The sequence below is a fragment of the Python bivittatus genome, unplaced genomic scaffold, assembly GCF_059951505.1.
Source record: "Python bivittatus isolate LINGU-HERP-01145 unplaced genomic scaffold, Pbiv_v1 ctg000980_np1212, whole genome shotgun sequence".
Taxonomy (NCBI): Eukaryota; Metazoa; Chordata; class Lepidosauria; order Squamata; family Pythonidae; genus Python; species Python bivittatus.
This window is the reverse complement of record NW_028277125.1, coordinates 23,531,425-23,556,414: the sequence shown is the minus strand read 5'-3', so window position 1 is coordinate 23,556,414 and position 24,990 is coordinate 23,531,425. Positions and strand designations below refer to the sequence as shown.

General features: G+C 36.3%; 1 protein-coding gene across 19 annotated transcripts in view; it reads left to right on the top strand.

The window, feature by feature from the left end:
• MBNL1 (muscleblind like splicing regulator 1) overlaps positions 1 to 24,990 on the top strand; it is a 180,740-nt gene that overhangs the window by 25,363 nt on the left and 130,387 nt on the right. For 15 of the 19 annotated variants that reach the window (XM_088132518.1, XM_088132517.1, XM_088132519.1 and 12 more), the window contains one exon: positions 9,574 to 10,561. The exons of 3 other annotated variants lie outside the window; for them this stretch is intronic. In XM_088132518.1, coding sequence (XP_087988644.1) covers positions 10,388 to 10,561 — 174 coding nt within the window. In that variant the 5' untranslated portion in view covers positions 9,574 to 10,387. Of the gene's footprint in view, positions 1 to 9,061; positions 9,435 to 9,573; positions 10,562 to 24,990 lie in introns of those variants that run through there. One more of the 19 variants, XM_007426198.4, reaches the window with a different exon arrangement.

Below are 24,990 nucleotides of genomic sequence, written 5' to 3'. Positions count from 1 at the left end.
TTGGAGTGGGCAACCACACCAAATCTAATAAATCAAATGAGAGTCTGATGTTGAGAAACTATCATAGAACATTTACAGTAAATTCAGTAAGCATAGACATGGACAAGAATTAATGTAGGGATGAGACAAACAGTTCCAGTATTTTAGGAAGATTTAAAGGGCATAGTACTATTACCACCAGTTTGGTAGAAGCTAAAAAATCCAGTTGACATGGAGTTTGGGACTCAGAATATTCATAGGGGTGGTGTCATAGATATTCTTGCTGCATTTGAACGAAGCTAGGAAAAGCTTTTATTTAATCATTTATTTAATTATGTATTTGTTTGTTTATGTATTAACTGTCCAATAGGCAATACCCCTTCAGAATCTTGTGGTCTGCTGGTCTCTTTACTATTCTTTTCGTCCCTTCTTTGCGTGCCATGCATAAAGACTTCTTGAGTTAACTAGCCTCTCCAGTTGTGGCTTAAAGAAAAGAAAAGAGTCATGCAGTGAAAAGAGTCATGCAGATACTGGGAAGAGGGAACACTATGACCTAGTAATTGCTTAGGTTCTTTCATGTCACACTATGGTTTAATGCAGAATTTCCCAATCTTGTCAATTTCCATAAGTATTCACTTCAGCTCCCTGAATTCATCAGCTGCCATGGCCATTGTTGAGAATTCTGAGAGTTGAATTCCATACATCTGGAAGTTGCCAGGGTTTGGAAACACTGCTGTGTGATGCTTAAAGGCATATTGCTGCACTTTAATAGGACATTGAAAGAGAGTGGGACCAAGCCTGTTGATTCAACTTTTTTTTTTTTTTTTATAATCTGCGCTCAGTCGTTACCGACTCTGAAGTGACTGCTTGGACGAGTCCTTGCAGTTTTCAAGACAATTGTTTCGGAAGTGGTTTGCCAGAGCCTCCTTCCTAGAGCAGAGCCCAGCTGGCGAGCGCAGGAGGCGGGGTTTCCGTTGCTTCGCGCCTTTTTCGGGCGCGCACGGTTTTTCGCACTTACCGGCAACTGCTCCCGACTCCTTTTTTGCAAGGCGCCGCGCCAGCATTTTTCCTCCCACCGGAGTGAGAGTACCCATTTATCTACTCACGTGAGTTTTCGAACTGTTGGGTTGACAGGAACTGGGGAGGAAACAGGAGCTCACCCTGTTAACGCGAAGGCTGGACTCGAACCGCTGAAGCGTCGACCATTTCTGGCTGGCAACTTTCAGCGTCATTAAGCCACTGTGCCACCGCGTCCCCGTTGATTCAACTACTTCACCTTAATTATATAGCCTTGTTAGCAGCATGGCATTTTGAGGAGCCGAAGCCAATGAAATGCTAAGGGAGGAAGACTTAAGTCTTGTGAATCAGGTGGCATATAAATTTTTGAAATCTATCTGCCTGTCTGTCTCACTGTTTGGCAACAGTGATCCTCCTCCTCTTGCCTTCAAGTCAGTCTTGACTCCTGGTGACTGCCTCAGCAAGTCCCTGCAGTTTTCTACTGCCATTAGATCATGTAGAACAACTTTTGGAATGGCCCTTTTAGTGTAAGATCTAAGATGCAACAGAAGATCTTTACCATAAAGGGTGGTTTCTAGATTATTAAAAGAAAATAGGGGCTTGTCCCATGGAAATGAGTCATGAAAATGAGTAACAAAGGGCTTTCACTTCTTCAGAGTTGCATTTTTTCAATGTTGTTTTATCTTAAAACTAACTCAGTCTGAAAATCTTGTTTGCTTTCTGCTTTTATTCATATTTGTAGAAAAAAATTGGGATTTAATTTAATTTGGAATTTATAGATTTTGGTTTAGACCTGAATCAGTTACAAATTCTACTAACGAATTCTTTAGATTTGGATGGCTTGTAGAATAAGAAAGTTCTGAGTGCATGCAAAACATTCTTACCATATTTTTGTACTATTTTTAATGCTCCTTTTTAAAGCTGTCTTCACAAGATGCAGTCTAGTATCGTGAACTGTTCTGATTTTTTTTTCATACTGTTTTTCATTTTTTTTCATAACTTATAATTCATCTCATTTTATGGGCACATTATCCCATTGTACAACTTTTATTATTCTGGATTGGTAGTGAAATATAATTTTGGCATACAACAAAATTTCAAAACTGAATTTGTGGTTTGCATCAGCATTTCTCATTAGCATTCTACAGCAGAATCTTTACAATTTAATTTGGTTAGGTTTTAACTGCTTTTGATGTCACGAGAAGTTGAACTATTGTCTCCCATATTGGATGTGAAATATAGGTGTACAATATCAATTGTTTGTTGAATATTTGCATGCTTATATTAGATAAGTATTGACAACCAGAACTTGCAGATATATTTATATATACACATATACATATGCATATATGTGTGTGTGTGTGTATTATAATTATATACATGTATTTTACCAGCAGCAGCTTGAATCTATCCACTGTAGTATATATTTATTCATCATATTTATATATGATGCATGAAGCCCTCTTTGTGAAGATTATGGATTGTAATCTACCATGATGGTCCAATGTGGGTTGGTAGATACATATTTTTCAACTTTACAGTGTAGGGCTAGAGAAAGTGCGTGGCCCTTAGTCACCCAGTTGGCTTCCATGCCTAAGGGAGGACTAGAACCTGGGGGTTTCCCTGCTCCTACTTCATAATAATTATAACCATTGTAATTTTGGGGACTTTTTGCTGAATCTGGGAACAAATTTTAACAAATAGTTTTAACTCCATGCTGTATCCTGGTTAATTTTATATATTTTCAGTATTTCCTTTGGAAAATGAACTAATGCAACAAAATAGTTATCCAATATAGTTGTAAAAAACATCATCATCATCATCATTATCATCATCATCATCATCATGCTGTGTATGTGTGTATTTATTTATTTAGGGCTGTGCTCAGTGGCCATGCTTTACAATGTGCTTTGCAGAATGGAGACAGTATTACTTGCATCAGGAAGGTGTTTCATGTTGCTTTGAGGCCTACTGGCAGTTATAGTTGCACCTGTGCAGAAGCTTCTTCCAGCTAGTATAACAGCAGCAAAAGAGCTTGGAGCAATGCAGAGTAGTAGAGTTGTTTCAGTTTTAGAAAAGGGGGGAAGGGGGAGGAGATGTTGCTTCAAAGAAAAGTACCTCTTTAAAAGTGTGAACAACCCTTAATTTTATACAAAATATACAGCTTAGATATATAGTAGAAGTCCAAACTTTTTAGAGCATAGTAGCTTACCATTAACTTCTGCTAAATAGGATGCATTTTCGAAACAGTTCATATAATCACAGTGTTCTGTGATTATAAGTCAGGCTTATGCAGAGCTAATGAATACATGACATTTTTATTTTTAAGGTGCAGGTAATTTCATGACTTTTGACTTGCTTTCCTTTATTCCTTTTTCTCTTTATGTATTAAAAATATTAAAATGAATGAAGAAGCCATGATTTGTACGTTTCTTTGATTATATGGGTAGGCAGTTATGTGACTTTACATGGAGCAAAATAACCACTGTTTTGCATCAACTTTAGGGATCACTTGGTAGAGCCTTCTCAGTTGTTGCACCCTTTCTCTGAAACAGCATTTACCTGAAGATCAGATCAGTCCTGGGTGTCTTGGAGTTTTGAAAAGTAATTAAAATCTGTCTTTTTCATGCATTTGAATTTAAACTCTCCCTGCGGAGTGTGGAGCCTTTGTATTTGGCTTGCTTGTTCTTTGATGCTGGAGTCACTTGTACAGTGAGATGGGCAGCATATATACATTTGAAAATGAATAAATAATTTTTTTAAAAAATGCTTATATTTTAATCCTATTACTGTATTTAGGCATGTAAGCTACTCAGAGTCATTTAGGAGTGGAGTAACATATAAGCCTAGCAAAATAAAATTAAAAAATAAATGGTGTTGTAAAATATCCTACCACTTTGCAGTTTCAGGTCACTTACTTGAAAATGTGGCTTATTGCTTTGATTGTTGGTGTATTGTGCCCCTCAGGATTGTTTCTTTATTCTAATAATATCTACATGCAATTTTTTGGAGAAATGATTTCAAAATGGAAAGTAATTGCAGATGACATCCAATGGTTGTCCTGAGTCAGTGCAGTCATGGTGCGGATGGGTAGAAGATTAATCCAGGTGACAGAAATGTTCCTGGTTAAAGATTCAGCTCTTTTTATTCTTCTTCTTGAAGAATCAACTTTGAAGTTTGAGGATATTCCTAAATAGTCTTGGTGTTCAAAAAATAGACAGTGATAATGGCCAGGATGCCTTTACACAACTTAAAATTGTATACCAGTTGTTTCTTTTTCAGAGCATGTCAGATCTAGCAACAATAACGCATGCCTTACTTACATCTGAATGGATTATTGCAATATGCTTTACATAGAGCTACTTTTGATAACTCTTTGGAAACTGGTCAGGAATGCAGGTGCAAGGATGTTAGTGACCCATTTGATCGAATTATACCTATCCACAAGTGCATTGGTTAGTTTATTACTGTGTGGATTTCAGAACTGGATAATTATCTTTAAAACCTTGTTGTCTTGGGGCCCAGATATGTGGTTATTTGGAGAAAATAGAATGAGCAGGATGGTATCTCAGAGCAGATTTGACTATGTAGCACCATTAATCATGGATAGTAAACAAACAACAATGCACTGGGAAGTTTAGAAGATTGCCCTTGTAAACATTAAATGTTCTTTATCTAAAGGATTGAGCATTCCCATAGCAGAGGCTTTGCAGTCCAGTTGTGACACTCAGTCCACATCTCTTGTATTTTGTGCTGTTGGAGGTTTTTGACATACTGTTTTTATATTTATTTTTTGCCAGCTGAGCCTGCATCCATTTATACTATGACATTCTGTAATGCAGTTTTATTACAGGCATGTGACAGATAAAGATTTGTAAGCTGTCTTGAGTAATATGTAGATCGGGGTAGGTATTCCTTTTGAGTTAGAAGCACATTTGGAGTTTAGAGAGCATGAGGGAGTGTGATAGACTGGCCTGCTTATTAAATGGCTGTCTCACTGGGACAGTTACAAAATATCCAGAAACCAGAAAGTGCATGAGTCCTCCAGAATGCTTTCTACTTTCACAGTAGGACCTTTGTGGTACCTAAAGTTATTGCCTCAAATACATTAAGAAGTAGGGGCTGATGCTCTGTTTTGTAGTGTGGTAACTTCCAGTTTGTTTTTTTACTAAAAGAAACTTCAGAAAAGTCAGATGAGGCAGTTCCTGGTAAGCATTGAGAGTATTAAAATATTTTTAAATAAATAAATAGGATAAACAGTGCATCTTATTTTATTGTAAATTTGGTTCCAAATTCATGGATACAAAGTTATATAATATGATACTCAGATCTGTTCTGAGAGTTTTATTGGACACAAAAATAATTTACTGTGCTTGATAGAATGGCCAGCTCAGCAGTCATAGATTAGACACCATTACAATTTTGGTATAAATTATAGGCAAGAGAGTTATTACCTTGTTTCATCATCATTATGGTTCAAGAAGCATTTTAGTTACATTGTTACATAAAACAATGGGAGGAAATTATGACTGTGTACCATTGATTAGGTCTGGTGTTGTGATTATAGACATGTCAGATATTTAACAAAATAATATAGTGTTGTTTTGGGGTACTCGTTCAGACCTACCTTAATATCCAATAGAAATACATGTTCACAGATAAAAAACATCAGCATGACTTTGTAAAATTTGCTTTAAGTATATCTAGTATAATTTCATGTCCTCTTCTAATGACCCTCTTTTGATATATGCTGTGCAGCTTACCTTATCCCAAGTTAATGTTTATTAATCTCTTACTCCTTGCGACAACAGTAGTGCCACTTATGCGAGAAGCCTAGTTCTATGAATAGAGTGTGTGGACATAATCAAGACCTTGTAGCACTTGGAGAATTGCTTCATGCAGATTTAGGCAAGATGTTGGGAATGAGCCTGCTCTTATCCTCGTAAATCTCTTAGGTTTATTATGCCCTTAGAATACAGCTTGGTGTATATCCCTAAAGTTAGAGTCATATCAGAATGAATGGACATATCCTGATGATAGAACCTTGAACTTACTTCTGAGTAATGGTAGTTAAATATTTGCAGTTCAAGAGTTTTCAGACTTTGTCCAGTCAGATTTGGAATGGGGGTAGGGAATCACAAGGACAATAATGAAAATCAAGTTGTGCAGCTTAGTGTTCATTGCTGTTTTTCAACTCAGACTGGCAAATGAAAATAAGCAAAGTGGAATAACTGGATGGATTCATGGCAAAACGGCTAAAGCTTGCCAAAATCCAGAAAATATTGTCCCTGTCTACTAGGATCATAAATAAATCTATCTCAGAGATAGAAAACATGAAAACGGCATGCTAAAATTGGAAGAAGGGAATGGGTCATACAGGGCCTTTATTGTGACTGTGAAAATTATACTCAGATATTTTGGCTCTTGATGAGTTCAGAATTACAAAGTTAATCTATGGAGGTTCTTGATTTCAAACAGGAAGAAGATCCAGTTAAGCAGTTCAGTGTCTTAAAATAAATTGTAGGTCAGGGACAAGTGGAAAGGCAGGGCAGTTGATTTTATATCTGGTTGTGGGTACTGTGCAGGAATTTGGCTGCTCAGTTTTGTTTTGGAAGCTGTGTACTGGAGTAGATAAAACACTGCTCTGATTGCAGAGTCCTTGTGATAAAGCCTTATGTTTATGGAATTAAGTTTTAATATAGGTGAATTTCACTGATTTTGTTGAAACCATTGTTATTATTTAACATTTATATCAATACATTATATTGTTTAAAGTGCAGATGAAATTTCAATGTATTCAGAATTCTGGTGTTCTTATGCAGGTGGTAGTTGTCCTTAAATTCTTTGCCAGAACAGGCTATTATTTTCTCTACCTTGTGTTGCAGAGCAAATCAATATGAAACATTGTACTAGTATTTACAGTTTTTCTGTAAAATGTTGAGGATGCTTATTAGTTTGATAATAGCATACATTTGATTGACCATATCTAAAGCAATATAGTGATATATAGGTACTTTTTCAACAAAATTATCTTTTTTTGGAGAGTAACACATGCACATTTTATAGTGGGGGTGTAGAAAATCTGTTGTTTTCCAGAACACCAGAATGGAACAGTCCTCCTCTGGACCACTTGTCTGGACAACAGATTGTCATTCTGCTAACCTATGTCTCATCAGTTCGTTATACCTTACATAGTGCAACTAACCTGAAAGAAGAGACCTTTACTCTTCTTCTAAAGAACATTTAAACTGATGTGATATTGCCAGTGGGCATTAGTGATTGCAGCATGTTTTGAATTCATATATTCAGAAATGAGTCACTGTTTTTGCAGACCAAATTCACAATGGCACTCTCCGTGTCTCTTGGTACAACAAGGAGTACACGTGAAAGTGTTTTGGAATCAACAGCCTTTTGATGTGTTTATGCTTTGGATTTCTTGTCCTTTAACGGTGAAGTCTGGTGCTCACTTATCTGGGAATAAACCCCACTGAACTCAAAAAGGTATAGTCTGAGTAAATACACATAGGGTTGAATGCATTTTAAAAAGGGACAAATCAATTATTATTAGCACTAAAACCATCGATAAATTATTAGGCAAAGGGAAACATGCTGGCTTGCTGGGCAACTTATAGCTCATGAGTTGTATGTAGCCCCATTTTTGCATTTCTGGAGTGGCAAGATGGTGTTTCTTCTAGTGGTGTGATTCCCCCCCCCTCCTTCAGCTCCCGCCATGTCCTTAGAATAACCCAAGAACTAGAGGCTGAAGATACCACTTTTAAAAGTGTGTCCCCCTACCTCTGCAAAAATATTGCCAATTCCTGATACACAAGCTCAAATAGACACATAGGAAAGAATTGTACAATAGTGACATTCATATCAACAGTTTATGGTCACTTTGAAAATGTAGCAGAAGGAAAGGAACAGGGCCAATATTGTACTACTGGGCTGTTAGTTCACCATTGATTGTCAATGTACAGTATAAGGGAGAGGTGACCATATTTGACACAGGCTGTGGTTCTGCATTTGCTGATCCTCCTTTTTAGATTTTGATGGGCTGGCAGGAAGAAACCCAGAAGTTTGGATAGAGAATTGTAAAGGCATTTTCATGGATGGGGCTGCCCTATTTATAAGCACCACTCTTTTCTCAAGTTTTAGATATTTTGATCTAAAGAATGGGTAAAGAATGCTGTGAATTTACTGAGAAGGACAGCGAATCCTGAGGAGTAAGCATGTATCAGTGTTTGTGACAGTGCACAAGGAACAGTGCTTTTCCAGTTAACTAAACAAAAATAAAACCATATAAATGTTCTGGAAGCCCTTCAAATTAATTAGGTTTATAAAATGTAAATGGCCGTTCTTTCCCCCAAAGTCCAAGAAATACCGCAGCTCTTGGCCTCTCTGAATAATAACCATCATCGTCAACTTTTTCTTCCTTTTTCCCCTCCACCCTGGGCAAACAGTACCCTGCTAGAAAAATGCAAAGTGAACTGCTCCCTAAACAGAAGCCATTTTAAGCCGACAAGTTCCTGCAAGAGCAGAGCTGCGGGTTACGCTGTGAATTAGGAAGCTTTGCTGGCATTTGCTGCTGCCGCTGCTTTAATTCGAAAGTGTTGATCTGAAGTCCTCTTGCGTGGTTCAGAGTAGCCTGCCAGCTTAATATATAAGGTTGTTTTATCCCCTGATCTAGGCTTGTCGCTGGGTTGCCAGGTTTCCTGTGGCCACCCCCTCTTGCTCGAGCCAGGCTTTTGCCTAGGGTGGTGGGGAAGGCGTTTTTATTTGTTCCTAGCTAACCTGCCTTGGCGCTGCTGGCAGCGTCTCTGCTCACCGAAGAGAATAGTTCTCCAGCACTTGAAAAAAGAGTTGCCTTCTCTGGAAGAGGCAGGACTTGAGATTTCGAAGGAAGTGAATGGAATAGGTCAGGAGACTGTACCATTTCTGAACTCCCCTCTTCCTTTTATATTCATCTGTCAGATATAGTAGGCGTGCTCTGTGCCTGCCGAGCTGGATGCAAAGCAGGGGGAACGCAATCTAAAACGGAGCTGCTAGGACGAAGCTTGCTTCCCCCCTCCCCGACTTTCTTTCCATTCCCCTCTCTCTCTGGATGCTACAAGCACTTTGGCTCCAGTTGGAAGCGACTTAAAAACTAACATGGTTTAATCCTCTAACTGCATGTTGGGTAAATTCAAAACCCGCACATGGTCATCCTCTGGTGGGGGAATAAGTCGCATCCGATGGACATTTTCTCTGCTTACAGCATAGTAATGAATGTCTGACAGGCGCGACCTTTCATAAGACAGCCTACATTATTGGCTTCCTGCCCAGAATATTGCTGCAACACTATCTGTGATTGGTTATCTCTCTATCATGCCTTGCTTCAGAAGGGGAAAACGGCCCCCTTTTTAATAAATCTGTGATGGCTGGCTGCAATATGCTATACTGTAAGTATTTCATTGGAAACGGAAAAGAGTATCATGCTGTAAACTAGTAGACTGAAGGAGCACATGGCAACGTGATTATGCTGTGAGACATCAGTGAAATGCTGCTTGGTAAATTTTAACCTATCTGTTTTTTCTACAGGTTGGTACTAAGAAGTGCCTTTCCTGACGTCTCTGCTGCTTGGAATCGCTTCTAGAGCAGTCTCTGCTTTTTGCCTTGCTTGCTGCCAGCTAGACTGCGAGGACGCCACATCCACCCTCACCTCTCGCCCAGCCACCCCTCCCCTCTAAGCATCAGGCATTGCCCTAGGCTGCTTTAGTTATTCTTACAGAAATAAAAGTTTGCTGGAAAAGTGAGCTGTCTTCTGCCAGGAAAAGAAAGAAAGAAAGGGGGAAAAAAAATCCAAGAGGAGAGGAAAAAAAAATCCAAACCAGTTTCTCGATTTGTTGCTCTAAACTGCTGCATCTGTCTGTGCCAAACTAATCATTACCAATTGCACCACACCAAAAATTAAGAAAGAATAATTATTACAGATTCAGCTGTGTGTGGAGACAACTTTTCCTGAGAGCAGCTTGAAAAATTCTGTGTCGAAGGGTCTGCCACGTTTTTGCTGCTTGCATTTGGGGCTCCGATTCGGCATTCAGAATGGGTTACTGAAAGCACAAGGCTAGTTCCAAGGCACACTTTTAAATGCTCCTCTTACTTTTGATCCTAGCATTTCTCTAAGTTTGACCCCCCCCTCTCTTTTGATTGACAGTTTCATGCTGTGACTTTCTAGAGGGAATATCTCTTCCTTGCTGTTGCAACAACACAATTTTACATCTTTTAACATTGGGCTCGGGGACTGGGGAAATATTTTGGAGGTGACATTTTTCATCATTTCCAGTCTTATCAGTTTGGCCTTTTTTAATTTGTTCATTTCATTGACAATTTTAACTACCTGTAAAATCTAAACATGGCTGTAAGTGTCACACCAATCCGGGACACAAAATGGCTAACACTGGAAGTATGTCGAGAGTTCCAAAGAGGGACTTGCTCACGACCAGATACGGAATGTAAATTTGCACATCCTTCGAAAAGCTGCCAAGTTGAAAATGGACGTGTAATCGCCTGCTTTGATTCATTGAAAGTGAGTAAATATTATAATTCTTTTCAAAATTAAGGCAAAAACAATAACTAGAGTATTGATATTTACAAAATTATTAAGTTTCAGGTGTATAGTTTCAGGTCATAAAAGCAATCAGATGTTTGCTTTTAGGAAAGGGTGTATGATTTAGCAATTTTGTTTTAAGGCTATAGGACATTTTCATAAAGATCAGTTTCTGTCTTCTTGAAAGTGCCCTTATTTTAGAATTACATTGTATTTTAGTTGGAATTTTTAAAGATTGTTTATTTCTTAGTCTAGAAGAGTCATGTTTAATCTGTAGTAATACAAAACAAAAACAATAAATAAAGAGTCATGTTGCATCTTAAATACTAATGAACTGACTAAGGTATGTGCTATTACAGGCTGCAGCCTAGCTCCCCCCAGGGTCATGGTAAAGTGGTATCATTTTGAAATCTCATGCTGCAGTAAGTTTGTTAATCTTAGGGATATCATGATTTTTTAAAAAAACAAATGGAAAACCGGGCTGATAGTGTTGTGTGTGTGCTGAATAAAAATGAAAGCTGAAAGTAATGTCTTATAATAATTAGTTGCTACTAAGTGTCATTATGTCTGGATTTCTGCTGTGTAAGATAAACAGGGTTGAAGTTCAAGATTTGAGACTGCTTCCCATCCTGAAATTGTGTAGGATTTGAACATTTTACTGATATTGTCAATGAAAGAATCACTTGTATAAACTTAGCTGGGAAGATCATGGGCATTATATTCATAAATGGTAAAGGCACTATTCATGTGTTGCTTTTTTAAGGAAAAGTATGATGATTAAAATGTCTAAAGCTACTGTTTACAAATATGTTTCTACCCTTATTGGTTAGATGACAGTATTTTCTATCCCTGTTTTTTGACCTTGAAATCCCAGAATTGTTTCATTCTGCTTTTACAGACGGTGTTCATTTATGAGAGCATAAACTGTGTTGGGTAACTGGATTTGGGTGAGAGACAGGACAGCCTTGTGTGTAACAGAAAATGATGTGGTTAATAATAAATGAATGATTCATGTAGCTCCTTTTCCACTGGTTGAATAATTTGCAAAGAACTGATATTTGTAATAGGTGAACATGCATTTAGATACACTGGAAGAAAAATATTCGCTTTTGCTTGTTTTCATTAAAGTGAAATAGTGCTACTGTTACAACCACATGTTTGGACTTGGAATTTTACTGCAATGGGGCAGATATTCAAGTGTTCCTCAGTTATGACTGGATTCATTTATATTGATGGACTGGACAGTAGACATTCCCAGTAACAGGGAGAAAAGCAAATTCTTTCCTCCGTTTGCTTTAACTAGGACCTATAGTTGGGTGTGCCATGCTAGTTGGTCTGTTTTGACTTTTTTTTTTTTAACTACAGGATAATGTGAAGTGGGATATACACATCTCCATTTTTATATACATTGCCATTTTGGAATTATTCATACATGACAGGCAGATTTTATAATGAATAAGCTGTTGAGGTGTATCATACAATTTTAAAATAGCAAATATAGTGCCACAGTTTTAAAGTTTCTTCTTAAGTCAAATTCTGCAGTAGAACTAAATGTCTTACTGAGATTGGACCTATCCTTGTCAAAATGGAAAAGCAATTTGTTTTGCGTCCATCCGCTGTAAGGGCAATTATATATATAGTTCCCCCCCCCATCACCTTCAGTAAGGTAAAAACTGCTGTGTCGTACCAGGTGAAAGACTTTTGCAAATACAGCATTTATTTTACAACTTATCCTTCAATTCAGTTGAGATTCTTGAATAGCTTATAATTGTATTAAAAATTTACTGTAATGCAGAATGAACTATCCCCTATATCACCTTTAAACAATAAAAGCTGTAAAATGTTTAAAAAGCTAGTATAAATAAAAAGATTGTTATATGGTCATATAAAGAAACTGCTTGGTATCAGGTGTTCCAGAAAATGGGATGCTACTACTGAAAAGAGCATTTAACCTCTCAGTACCTGCTTCAGCTCAAAATGCACAGACTTCAAGGAAAGATACCAGAAAGTGTTAATATTAATTAGTCAAGTTTATGTGAGAGTAGAAGATTCAGATGAGAAATGGGAATATGTTTTTGCTGAATACCAACTCATATTGGCATAACCAACTGGGTCATTAAGGAGGAATGATGGAGGTTGTTGCTCTACAAAAACTGGAGAGTCACTGATGCTCAGCTCTGTGTTATTGGAAGACCAACAAATGTAGAGTATCCAAATTAAAATCAACAATAATTGTGCTTGGAAATAAATTAGTATTAATGAAGCTTTGAAAAATTTCAGGGTTCTATAGTCTGTCGGACTGCTCTGTAGTCTAATGATGTGTGCATTTTGAGTTGCTCTAATTGACTTCAAAGGTAATCCTATGTATGTCACGTTGTGATAGTCAAACCTGAAGATAATCAGACATTATATAATAGTGGTAAGCCTGTTGTCTAGGAGGATGACTCTGTTGAAATAACAGGAATTCTATTTGGGTTTTCAAAGATAGGACCCAATTTAATAGTGCTCTCAAACTTCCAAAGTAAATCTTTCAGAAATCACTTACTTTGTGTATGGAGAGGAGTACAGGATAAAAAAGTTTATAAATATTTAGATAGGCTGAGTGAAGTTTTTTGGCTATTTTTTAAGGTTCATATCTCAGTCACTGTGAGAAGTTGCTGACCACCTTTCATACTGTATATTGTTTTATTCATTTTCTATGGTTCAAGGGATCCATTTGTAAAGAGTATATCTTCTGGATCTTTATAGGCTCTATTGCTGCTTCATCTTTGGATAAGCGATTGCAAACTGATATAAGAGTTGGCTCTCATGCATTTAACTCCGACTTTCAGATATTCATGGCAGGCTTTGCACAACATGCTAGATCAGACTAAAATGAGGCTTTGAGTTCATTGTGTTCTGTGATTCAGACCATAATGTTAAGCATGACTATGTTTGAGCATAGTATGTTACACGATACTGCAGATTTGTTTTGTTGTCTTTTGTGGCAAGTAAGCTTTAAAACATAGGCATCTATGTGGGGCAATCAATATGTGTGTTGTGTCAGTGCCAACCCTACCACTTATGTACTTGCATCTGTATATAACGTGACATCATGAGACATGTTTTGTCATTTTTTCCATCATCATGATTAGGTCTGGGTGCCTATCCATTAAAACATCAGTTTTCTTACTTTAGGCCACCAATAATCATGATAGGTAAGTGCATTTGTAGTCAGACAATTAAAACTTTTTTTATGAATGTCTTCACTATAAATTTCTCTCTCTTTTTTTAAAATTGTTATAAGACTGAGCTGCCCTATGAATTGTATGTTCATGAGAACAATGTAGATCTCAGCTTGCCTGTACAAGCAGTTGATTACTTATGGAAAGTTCTTGTGAACTTTAACTTTTGTTTATATTAGTGTAGCATTCCCACAAGTGTTCAGATGTTTAAGAAAAGTGATCCTCAGTAATCAATGCTATAGACATAATTCCAGGATGCAGAGGTTGGTGAAATTAAAAATTGATGAGAAGCATATAGTAATGTAGTGCTTTTATTCTTTTTATTTATTCTATAGTGTTTTATTATTTTCAGTTTCCCTAAAGAATTTTGTAAAGAGTTTTTCTATGAGGCATACATTTTAAAAATAAATAAATCCAGGATAATAAGCCAGAAAATATGGCCCAGATATCAAAAAATGATGATTGTTAGCTGCTGTGTTATACAAACACAAGGATACATGGATATAAGGATTAATATTGTCCTCAAGAAACATGTATAAAAATAAGGTCCATGCCTGGTCTTGATTGCAAGGCCTTTGAGAAGGCTCTTCATTTGCTAATCACAATACTCTGAACATAGATATAATTCCTAGATATTTCCAGTTTTAATATTTACTGAATTATTTTTACTTTCTTGCTTAATCAGAACATCAGATATACAACACTCCTCTGGTTCCCTCAGACACACACACACACACACAAGGTAGATAAGATGCAACAAGTACTAGAGCTGTGCCTACTTCCAAAATAATCTGAAAAAGTATTTCAGTTCTTGCACAAGTCTAACACCTTTCTGTTGTTTTTTAAAACAGCCTGTTTTCTGTGTTCCACCCAAGCCTGAAAAAAAAGATATAGCTGTCTTAAGGAATCTATTCACTTAAGTAACTGTTTTCCCAGAAAGGTGCCTGAAAAATGGCTGGACTGCTTTAATGAATAGCAGGGATGCTGTTCTTATATGAGTTCTGAAGCACTTCTGAATGATGCACAGCCCTAAATATATATCTGCATCTTAAGTTAGAGAGAAAGAATAGGAAAGCTTGCTAAAAATAATAGATAATTAATTGTTAAACATAAGGATACTTAGATCACTGTAGATAATTTCTTTCTCCAAGTGTATTACAAATTAGAGTTCATACTTTAACAGTTATTGATTAAGAAATAATCATAAGAAAAATTGTGGTTTCTTGGAGTGAACACCGTGACCTAGAAATTCACACATTCATCATTTGAAATTGTAACATGTAGCTCCTCCTGTATTCAGCAGGTCATATGCACCTATTAATTTGTTCAAGATTAAGTTTAGCTGTCCCAGAAACAATGAGGTCACGAAGAGTTAGACACGACTTAACAACTGAACAACAAATATCATTCTCTAAAACCCATCTGTAGAGAGTATCATCTTGTTGGGTCTACAAATCCTGCCTTCTCTATTGCTGCTCCTGTCCTGTGGAACAGCATTCCCCTGGAGATCCAGATAGCCTCAATCTTGTTGCCCTTTCATCAGGGATTCCCACAGGCACTTGAGCTGGGAGCTTCAGCAAGACCCATTATTTGAATGCTTGTTATTGTCTCAATAATTTGAAGTGAAATCGTTTTTTGATCTCCAGTGTGTCCTGTAACACTTTTTTTAAATCTTGATTTTATGATCTGATTTATTTATTTGGTGTTAATAAATAAATACACCAGCCAAATTCTCTTTGGCGAGATATATGGTTATATAAAGTGTTTAAATGAATTTTTAACTATGGACCATGAAATTCAAGCTGTTTTCGCGGTTTTGATAATAATACTAATAACTAGTGGTCAACAGGATAAAAGATCAGTTTAGATGGTTAAAAGCTAGAAATCAAAATGTATCAAAATTTATATATTTTGCCCAAACCTGAATCTCTTTAATCAAGAGGTTAGCATAGTGGTATTCTCCAAGATGAGGATATTTGCAAAAAGCCATGCATTTAAAATTAATTTTTAAAAAAATTCAGTTTGATTATGAATTATTTTACTTTATTTTTTTAGCATCAAAGTATAGCAGACCCCACTCTAATGTGAGAGAAACCTTCCTGATTTGCCCCCCACCCCAAAAAACATAATAGTTCAGAAATTTGTTGTTCCTAAATACTTAATATTATTTTAAGCATCTGTCAAATTCACCTTGAATGGTCAGGCTAGTTTGTAAAGATCTACTATTTGAACAGATGAATGGTTAATAATTAAGATATGACATGATAGTTAATCTAATAAGTTTGGTGAAGTTGGTGATAAGGATACAAATTTGTTTTCTCTTATAGCAACAATTAGAAGCAAATCAGTGGATTCAAGGAATAGGGACTGACTAAATTTAGGAAGGTATTCCTAACAATATCAGCTGTCTGACTATGTAAGTTCTCCAATGCTGTCTGTGATTTTCCTTCATTAGAGGCTTTTAAGTGGAATCTGGGTGGCCATCTATCAGTGACACTGTTGTGGATTTCCTGCCTTTGATTAGATTTCATCCAGCTCTGCAATTACATATCCACTGTACTGAGTGATCCAGGTAAACCCATTCCATTGGCATACAAATAATACCTTTCTCTCATGGACATTTATATTTTCAGTGTAACTGCTTGTACGAGTGAAGACAGGGACTTTCATTTTTATTCTGAACCTGTGCATGTTTACAGGAGGAAGGTGTCATTTGAATAAAGTTTATGGGATATTTGACTTAGACAGAGTCCTTTAATACAGAATGCCTGAGGAGGGCTATGGTTCTACCTGATTTAAGCACTGTTCCTTTCAAGACAATGACATGAATTCAGTTGTAATCTTTGGCTATCGATATCTCCCCTGTCCCCAGTCAAGGGAATTGTTGATCTTTGTGTTACTCCATATTCCTTGTAGAAACCTAGGTACAAGTCTGTACTGATAAATATTTCCAGGCAGAACACTGTCTTTTACAATGAAAAGTATCATATACAGGAAGATACAGAATTCTTTGGATAAGCACATAATTTATAAAGAGAAAGAAATTATTTCTATGATATTTTAGCAAACAAGGTTGGAAGGCTCCAGCAGATTCAAATGAAAAAGAATTTGCACCAGATGACGCAAAAATATATCAAATTCTGATTGATATATATATTATTCATACACACACACACTATGGAATAATAAATAACATAAAATAACAAGAGCAAGGAAGAAGAGGTCAACATTTTTGCAAAGGTGTAAAATCTCACTGAAGAATGCCAACATCTCAGAAGATCTCTTAAAATAATTTTAAATATCTTAAAATAATGCCAGTTTCAAAATTCTTATATAAGATCTCAAGTTTAGGGGGTAGGTTTGCTAAAATCTCATGAAATGTATGAGTGCCCCAGGACTACCTAATAGTGACACCTGAGTCCTGTAAAAGTTACTATTTAATTACAAAAAAATTGTACACCACCCCGTTAAATCAATTCTGTGTGGTTCACATATATTCAGACAGGATAGGAGGAGATGTTGACTGGGATAATCACGCTATGCTGTTTAAAGGTTAAGAACAGCACTTTACACTGGGCTTTGAAATGAATTGGCAGCCACTGAGACTATCTCAAAATAGGTGAAACATGAGAAATCCTGTCCAGGCAGGTGGTCATATTCAGCAGTGGCCGAGTTTTCTTAAATATTTTTAAAGACAGGCCCACGGAGAACAATTTGTAGTAGTCATTAGATAAAATGGAAAGTCATTAGATAAAATGTAGGCTGTGCATCAAAGTTAATGCTATATAAAACTCAAAATTGGATGCCAAATACAGATTTAATCTGTATTGTTTACTATATGTTCTGTTAAGAATCATTGAGAATTTTTAACCAGTATTAGTATAGATAGTCTATATCTAACTGTAAAATAGAACACTTATGTTCATTTGTAAGTATTTTTATGCTAAGTGAAAAGTATTTAATATATTTTTTTCGTAAAAGCAATTTTTGTTACTTACAAGAAATTAGGCTCTTGAAGTAAATCTGACTTTACTCAGTAATAATAATAAATTACATATTCCATATCATGAAGTTTAGTGATGACTAATTATGTGAACTATATTTATTGTGCTAACACTCTAGTAGGAAAACATATTAATCTGTAAGCAGTTACAACACTTTTAATCACTTTTGAAATGCATGTAGAAATAACAATAAATTGTGCCTAAAATTTACCCTTGCATAGTAGAAAGAACAGTGCAAATGTGGCTTTATTTATGTTATATGGATTTGAGTAAAATAAGCAAACAAACAAACAAAAAATCCCATCTATATTAAAACAAAACTATGACAAGTTAATAAAACAATATGCATTAAAGAAACCTTTTGAAAGCTCTCTAGACTTACAAAAGCAAACAAGGTAAAGCAGAATGTGCTTCTAACTCTTGCTTGGTAGGTACATTTGAATAGGAGGCAGATATAGCTCAATATCCTTTTGCTATTTTTAGAATATTGTACACTTTCTGAGGGGACTCTGAAATGGCAGAACTGTCAGCTGTGCTGATTTGAAACGTTGGCCATACTCCTGGGTATCACTGCATTTAATATATGGTAGCAGGACTACAGTTTTAAAGATAAGAGTGTGCTAAGGCAAACATTAGGAACTTTAGGTCTGCAAGATAGATAGGTGTGCATTTGTATGAGGGAGCATTGATCAGGGGTTGACCAGTCAATGTTTTGAATGCAGAAGGTTCCAGGTTTGATATTTGAAGTTAGAAAGCTTGAGTAATAAGGATAGAAAAGCCATCTCCCTGAGATGTTGCCCAGCTTTTGCTGGCTGTAGAACAGGTAGACTAGTGACCAATTGATATTTGATATTTTTAATTGTGGTGCCCTGGGTATTATCATTTGACCAGAGTTCGCTTGATGAGAATTTTAGTGCAGATACAAACAATAAGGGTGACAATGGGCAATCCTGCTTAGGCCTCTGTTTGCCCTGTAACCTATTGCTACTCAGCCATTAACTTTAATCTTGATCTAATTCTGATTATACAATTGATACAATACAGTCTGTGAGGCTCACCAGTAAATGGTGAAGTTTGAATCTTACCTCTATGGAAGTTCATAGGTAAATCACTCTCTTTTAAACTGTAATTCACTTATTTGTGATATGAATGATGATAATAGTGATCTGGCTTACATCAGGTATAGATGACTTGTGACTGTAGGCTGATGGATGATGCAGGTTGATGTACACTCAGCCTTGGGTGTACATCAAGATTTTTCCAAAATTACCACCACCATTATTTATTTACTTACTTATTAAACATATTTCTATGCCACCACTATAAAGAATAACTGTCAGTGGCTCATGTAGGAAAACAAAAAACAAAAAAACCAACAATATAAAACAAGCCCTATCCAAAAATAAAAGCATAGCCACAGTGCGAGAATAGAAAGAAAATAAAAAAGATGACATCTTCAAATAAAAACAGGGCAAGGCTGTCCAAAACAGATTGATCTTTAATAGCTGATGAAATATTAGGAAAAAAAGGGGTTAGCATGATCTCCACAGGGAGGCTCTTCCACAATGTCAGCTGCAAAAAAAAAAAAAAAAAGTCTGCCGCAGCCCCAAACTTCCTGAAAGTGTGGGATTAGCAGCGCTTTTTCCTGCTGGATCGAATCAGTTGGGCTGAAGCTGGCTGGAGAAGGTGGTCATGAGTATCTGGGTACCAAGCCATGGAAAGCTTTACAGATTGAAACCAGCACCTGGAATAGCCAGGGAAGATTATTAAATACAGGGATATCATTTATATATTATTTAATTTTAATTCAGATTGAATTAAATCAGATGTAGTTTGTATACTGTCTTGCCACTTTCAGGGTTGTGGACATGGCCATCCTACACAAAGGCCAGGGGTGGACCTGATCCGGAAATAAGCTGTGTTATTATATATAACCCTTACAGGGTTATATTTTTTGATTGATTATGTGCCATCAAGTTGGTGTCTACTCTGAGCCACTATATAGATAAACCTTCTCCAGGATAATATAGGATTATAGACTCTAAATTACTCAAGCACAAATTTATTTCCTTTTACAGTGGCAGTATGAATTAAAATTCCCATTAGATCCATCTTTTCTCAAATTTACAGGTTTTTTTTTCAAGGTATACCTTTTTAGTTCATAAGGTGTTAGTTGTATGTGTAAACAAACCTCTGCTTATAGATTTAAGAGGCATGTATCAAATCTTGCTTAGGACAGGAGAGTGTAACTTCTCTTGCCTTGAGGATCCCTCCAAGTTTTATATGGTATATCAAGGACTATAGTCCAGAAGGAGGTGGGACCAGCATCCACAATAGGTGAATTTCAGAAGTATTAATGACTCTTTAACTCCATTTAAAAAATGTAAAAAGGCCAAAATGTATTTATTTATATTTTACAAACAATTTCATGACACATCAGTCTGGCAACTCTAAGCAGCTTACATAAAACAACCACATCATCAAAAATAAAAAAAATAATACAATAAAATAATATACGGTCAGATCATACCCAGCAAAATAACTCATAGCAAGTTTGGGGCCTCAATGGGGTTAAGGTTGCTGCCTATTCCTTGCAGAAAGTCTGGCAAAATAGTAGAAAAAGAAACATGTTTCAATTTTTTCCCCCAGGAATCATATAGATGAGTAAACAGTTAAAAGAACAACAACCAAGTTCATGTAGCTTGAATCATTCAGAAGCTCATGAATGTTAGTTATACTGACAGCTACATTCCATAAATCACAGTGTGCACCGATGAGCAGGGTACTGATATCTCTGCCTTTTGCACTTTATTGGCATATTGCAGATTCCTTTCCTTCATAAATGAATTAAAAAACAATAGAGATAACATTGTGAGGGGTAGTGGATCAGCTTCCTCCAGCTTAAAGACAGCAGAGGCTTAAGCTCTTGCTTTTCCCTCACTCCCTCCATCTGTCATACTGCAAGCATGAAATGAGCCTGTGGCTCTTAAATGTTCAGGGCCTGCATCATTAGGGAAAAATGTTACAAAGGCTGAGTTTATGCTAGCCAGCTAGCTGTCAAGTTTTGGGACTGAATTATTTTAAAGTGTTCATGAACTTCCCTTTTTTCCAGCTGACAAGTGAAGAGAGCTCTTGTACCTACTCAAAGGAAACTTATGCTTCCATGATAATTCTTCAGGTATCTCTTGGAGTAAAGGTACTTGAAACAGTAGGAGTAGATATAGTAGAAATTGCATTTTGGAGGTTTTTTTCTGTTTTTGTATGTCCTCCCCTCCTTTTTTTTCCTGTTTCTCTTTTTTTCTTTTTTGCTGTTTCCTGAAATTAAGAAAAACTTAATTTAAAAAAAAACATGTGAGGTGTTTAAAAATAATTTCTAATGTCTCAGTTTATTTGTTTCCTGATAAATCACATTTTGTGTGAAGCAGTCGGAACAAAACAGAAAACACAGTGAACAGCCCAATTTTTACTGTATTTATTGATTTCAGTAGGACTAGCTTTGTAGCAAATGTACATGGGGTTGTAATAAAAACCTCTTGGACATAATTGAGCCATAGTCTTAATTTTAATTTGTTCTGATGGCTTAACTGGAATGCATGGAGGCCCATGTCTCTTCCCTATGTCTCTTCTTTCTAATAATAGGAAAAAGAAAAGAAATGTCAACACTTATGCAGTTCGTGCCTAGACCAGTGTTTTTCAAACTTGGCAACTTTAAGATGTGTGAACTTCTTAGCATTCTGGCTGGGGAATTCTGGGAGTTGAAGTCCACACATCTTCAATTTGCCAAGTTTGAAAAACACTGGTCTGTGTTTTGACTGTGAATCAAAAGCTTGAGGACATATGCAATCCCCAGCCCTGGAGTGTCTTTGGATTGCACTTCTTAAATTAATTTTCTCACTGTTTGATGCTTGAAATAAACAGAAATATAGCTGAAACCTCTAAGAGACTTAATGTAATTTATGCAATGTCTATCTCTCTTCCCTGCAAAAAAAAAAAAAAACGGGGGAGAAAAGAAAAGAAAAGAAAGAAAGAAAGAAAGAAAGAGAAAGAGAAAAGTAAGAATAACAACACCACCACCACCCTAGATTTAACAATTGTTGATAAGAAAGACAAAAAAATCTGGATAGTGGACATTAGGACACCCAAACCTGGAGACAGCAGAATAGAGAACTGGAGAACTGGAGAAAATCTCAAAATATAAAAACCTGCAAATAGAAGAAGAATGACTATGGCAAAAGAAAACAAAGATAGTACCAATAGGTATAGGTGCCAAAACATCTGGAGTACCACTTGAAGACCATAGGCATTGACAAAATCACCCTCAATCAATTGCAAAAGGCAGCTTTACTTGGAACAGCTTATATCCTGCGATGATACCTTTAACACTATCAAACAACAACATCTGCCTATCCCAGGTCCTTGGGAAGGACTCGATAGGTGGGTAAGAATGCCAAATCCAATCTAAACATCTGGCTGACTGTGCGACCAACAATAATAAAACCCAGAGAAGATCCAGAACAGAAAGTATTTATTTACACAATGCCTTGTTAAAAAGTGTAATTTTCAACCTAGTATGGTAATAGACACAGCTTTAGAACCATGCCACTACCTGTGCTACTACTCTCAATGACTATTTACTAGGGCTCTGCAAACGTTTGAAAGGGGTGTGGTGCAGCATATATGTGAAAGAAGCACCTCCGTTCAGATTGTTAAAGAAGCTGCATCTTTTGCAGGGCTTACGTATGTGGCTGCTTTGAAAGGCAGCCAGAGCTGTCTCCACATACTTGTGACTGTGCAATCCCTGCCCTTCGCTGATAGTCACAGTGAATGTCTTGCGTATGCATACATATGCGCAGAGAACCCAAACAAAAGTGTTAGTCCTAATAGCCATTTATTAAAATGAATTGTCATTCTTCGAGTCTGCTGACAAATTTACCTGACCCAAACTTTTTAGGAATTTGATTTATTAACTGTTTAAAGGAAGTGATAAGCTTTTTAAATTGGAAAAAAGGGAGCATGATTAGCAAATATGGAGGAGGCGGGGTAAGACTTGCCAGATTAGAAGCATATCTTGTTTACAAGCAGTAAATATCCCAGTATACTTTGTGGTGGCAGCACTTATTTATACTGATATGAGAACATCAAAGAGTGCCAAAAAGCAAAGTTGATATCTGTAACCTAATCCTAGAGAAATAGTCCTATTTTTAATTTGTCCTGAATTTCAAATACACAACACTTAAGCCAAATCAATTAGTCATATAGGTGGACAACAGCCAGATATGCAGCACATTTTTCCTTACACTAAATAAATCAGCAAAAAGTTTCCTTTAGTGGGAGCAGTTTAAGTCTGGAAAAGACTGATTGTTGAAGCTCTGCCTGGAAATTATTTTATCACAGTATTCTTAGGACATGTGCCTGGGGCAGAACAGCTCCGCCCTGATGCAGTCTATGTGACATAGCTTTTCCCACAGCATCTGCATGTACTGCCTGATTTCTTCTTGGAGTGCATATGTGGAGATTTCCACAAGAAGTGGAATGCTCTGTTACCAGAGTTCTGGATTGCTGTATACACAGATGCATGGGATAGTCTGTGTCTGATGTTCTAAACTAGGGATGGGATGTTATGTCTCAAGATAATGAGTTAAGATTTACTAGATAAGATGTCTAAATAGGACATCAAACCAAAGGAACCCTTGATGAAAACATACATTTGATGTTTCCAAAGGTATTGAAAACTTGGCTATACTCCCAAACCTTGGGGAAGGGTGATGGGTGAGCCTTTGTAAGATTTCTTTTTATTATTATTGTTTTGTATGGTATTTCTGGACATGTATCATCTGCTTCTCTTTTTTATTCTGACTTTTTTTTATTATGGAAGGCACCCAGACTTAGTTGGAGTTGGGCATTCTTTAAATCTGTGTAATAAATGAAATAAATACACTTAATACCAAGAATCAATTTAGATGCTCAAGTTGTTTTTAGTTTGAATTTTAATATGGAATATATCCTGTTCATCACGTTATAAATCCTAGAGCAAAAATAATTATCTATTCTAAGTGATACTACTTCATGGCTAGGTTCAAACAATGCACTTAACCTAAATATTGAAGGAATCTGTTTTCTGGACTTACACAACTGTTTGACTAAATAGGCATGATTTACACTATATGCAAAGCCAAAAAACAAAACAAAACAACAGTTACAAAATTAACGTTTTCTGAATGCTGCTGTAAGTCATTTAGTTACTTGATTAAGTGTGTTGTTCAAAACCTACAATGTGTTAAAGGCAAATTTGAAGCATATGCTCAGATTTCGGTATCTTCTTTCAACCTGTGATCTTAGGGTATTGGCAAAGTGGGGCCAATCCTGTTCTTCTGTACCATTACTTTTCTAAATATGTCCCCCAACCTATTGTTTGGAATAAGATGTTTTCCATGCTGTGGCCCTATTTAGGTCAGCCCCCATTACTATTTTAATGAAGAAAATAATGTATTGAATGCCATTTAAATAGAAACTATTTAAATAACTCCCTGTGTATTGGACTCAGTCTACCATATATCTCATATTAGTGGATTGGATTTTTTAAGAGCATGTGAAATCTCTTCTTGATAGTAGATATGATATAAATCATAGATCAGCTTGTTGTTTGTTTACCAACATTTATAATTTGTAAATATTATTGTGATATTAGGAAAATTCTTGTTGAAACCTGGGTTCTTTAAGGAATTTAGGCACATGCTGAAGTCATTCTTCAGCACTGAGCTAGGATTGGCTCTACCTCAAGACTTGTTTCATTTAGTTGGCAAAACATTATGCTTTTATTTAAATGCCTGTTTTTGTCCAAGTTTGGCTTAGTATGAGATAAAAGTATACCTTTCAGTTTCTTATTTCTGATAAAATTGGTGTTCTGTTGCGCTCAGATATAAAAACTGGACATACTCTTGAATTTTCAGAGACACTTGAAATAACATACAACAGTGTCCAAATGAATAAATCATCTGTTTTTGTCTCCTTTGATACATGAGGTAGGACTGATTTGAATGCCACAGAAGTCGTTAAAATCAGAAATTGCTAAATATGTATATAGACATATATAGTATTTTATTTTTGATTTTCCTTTTTTCTGATTAAATCAGTATTAGAAGATATATTTGCTTTCAGCAAGTGTTGATACATTCCTAGC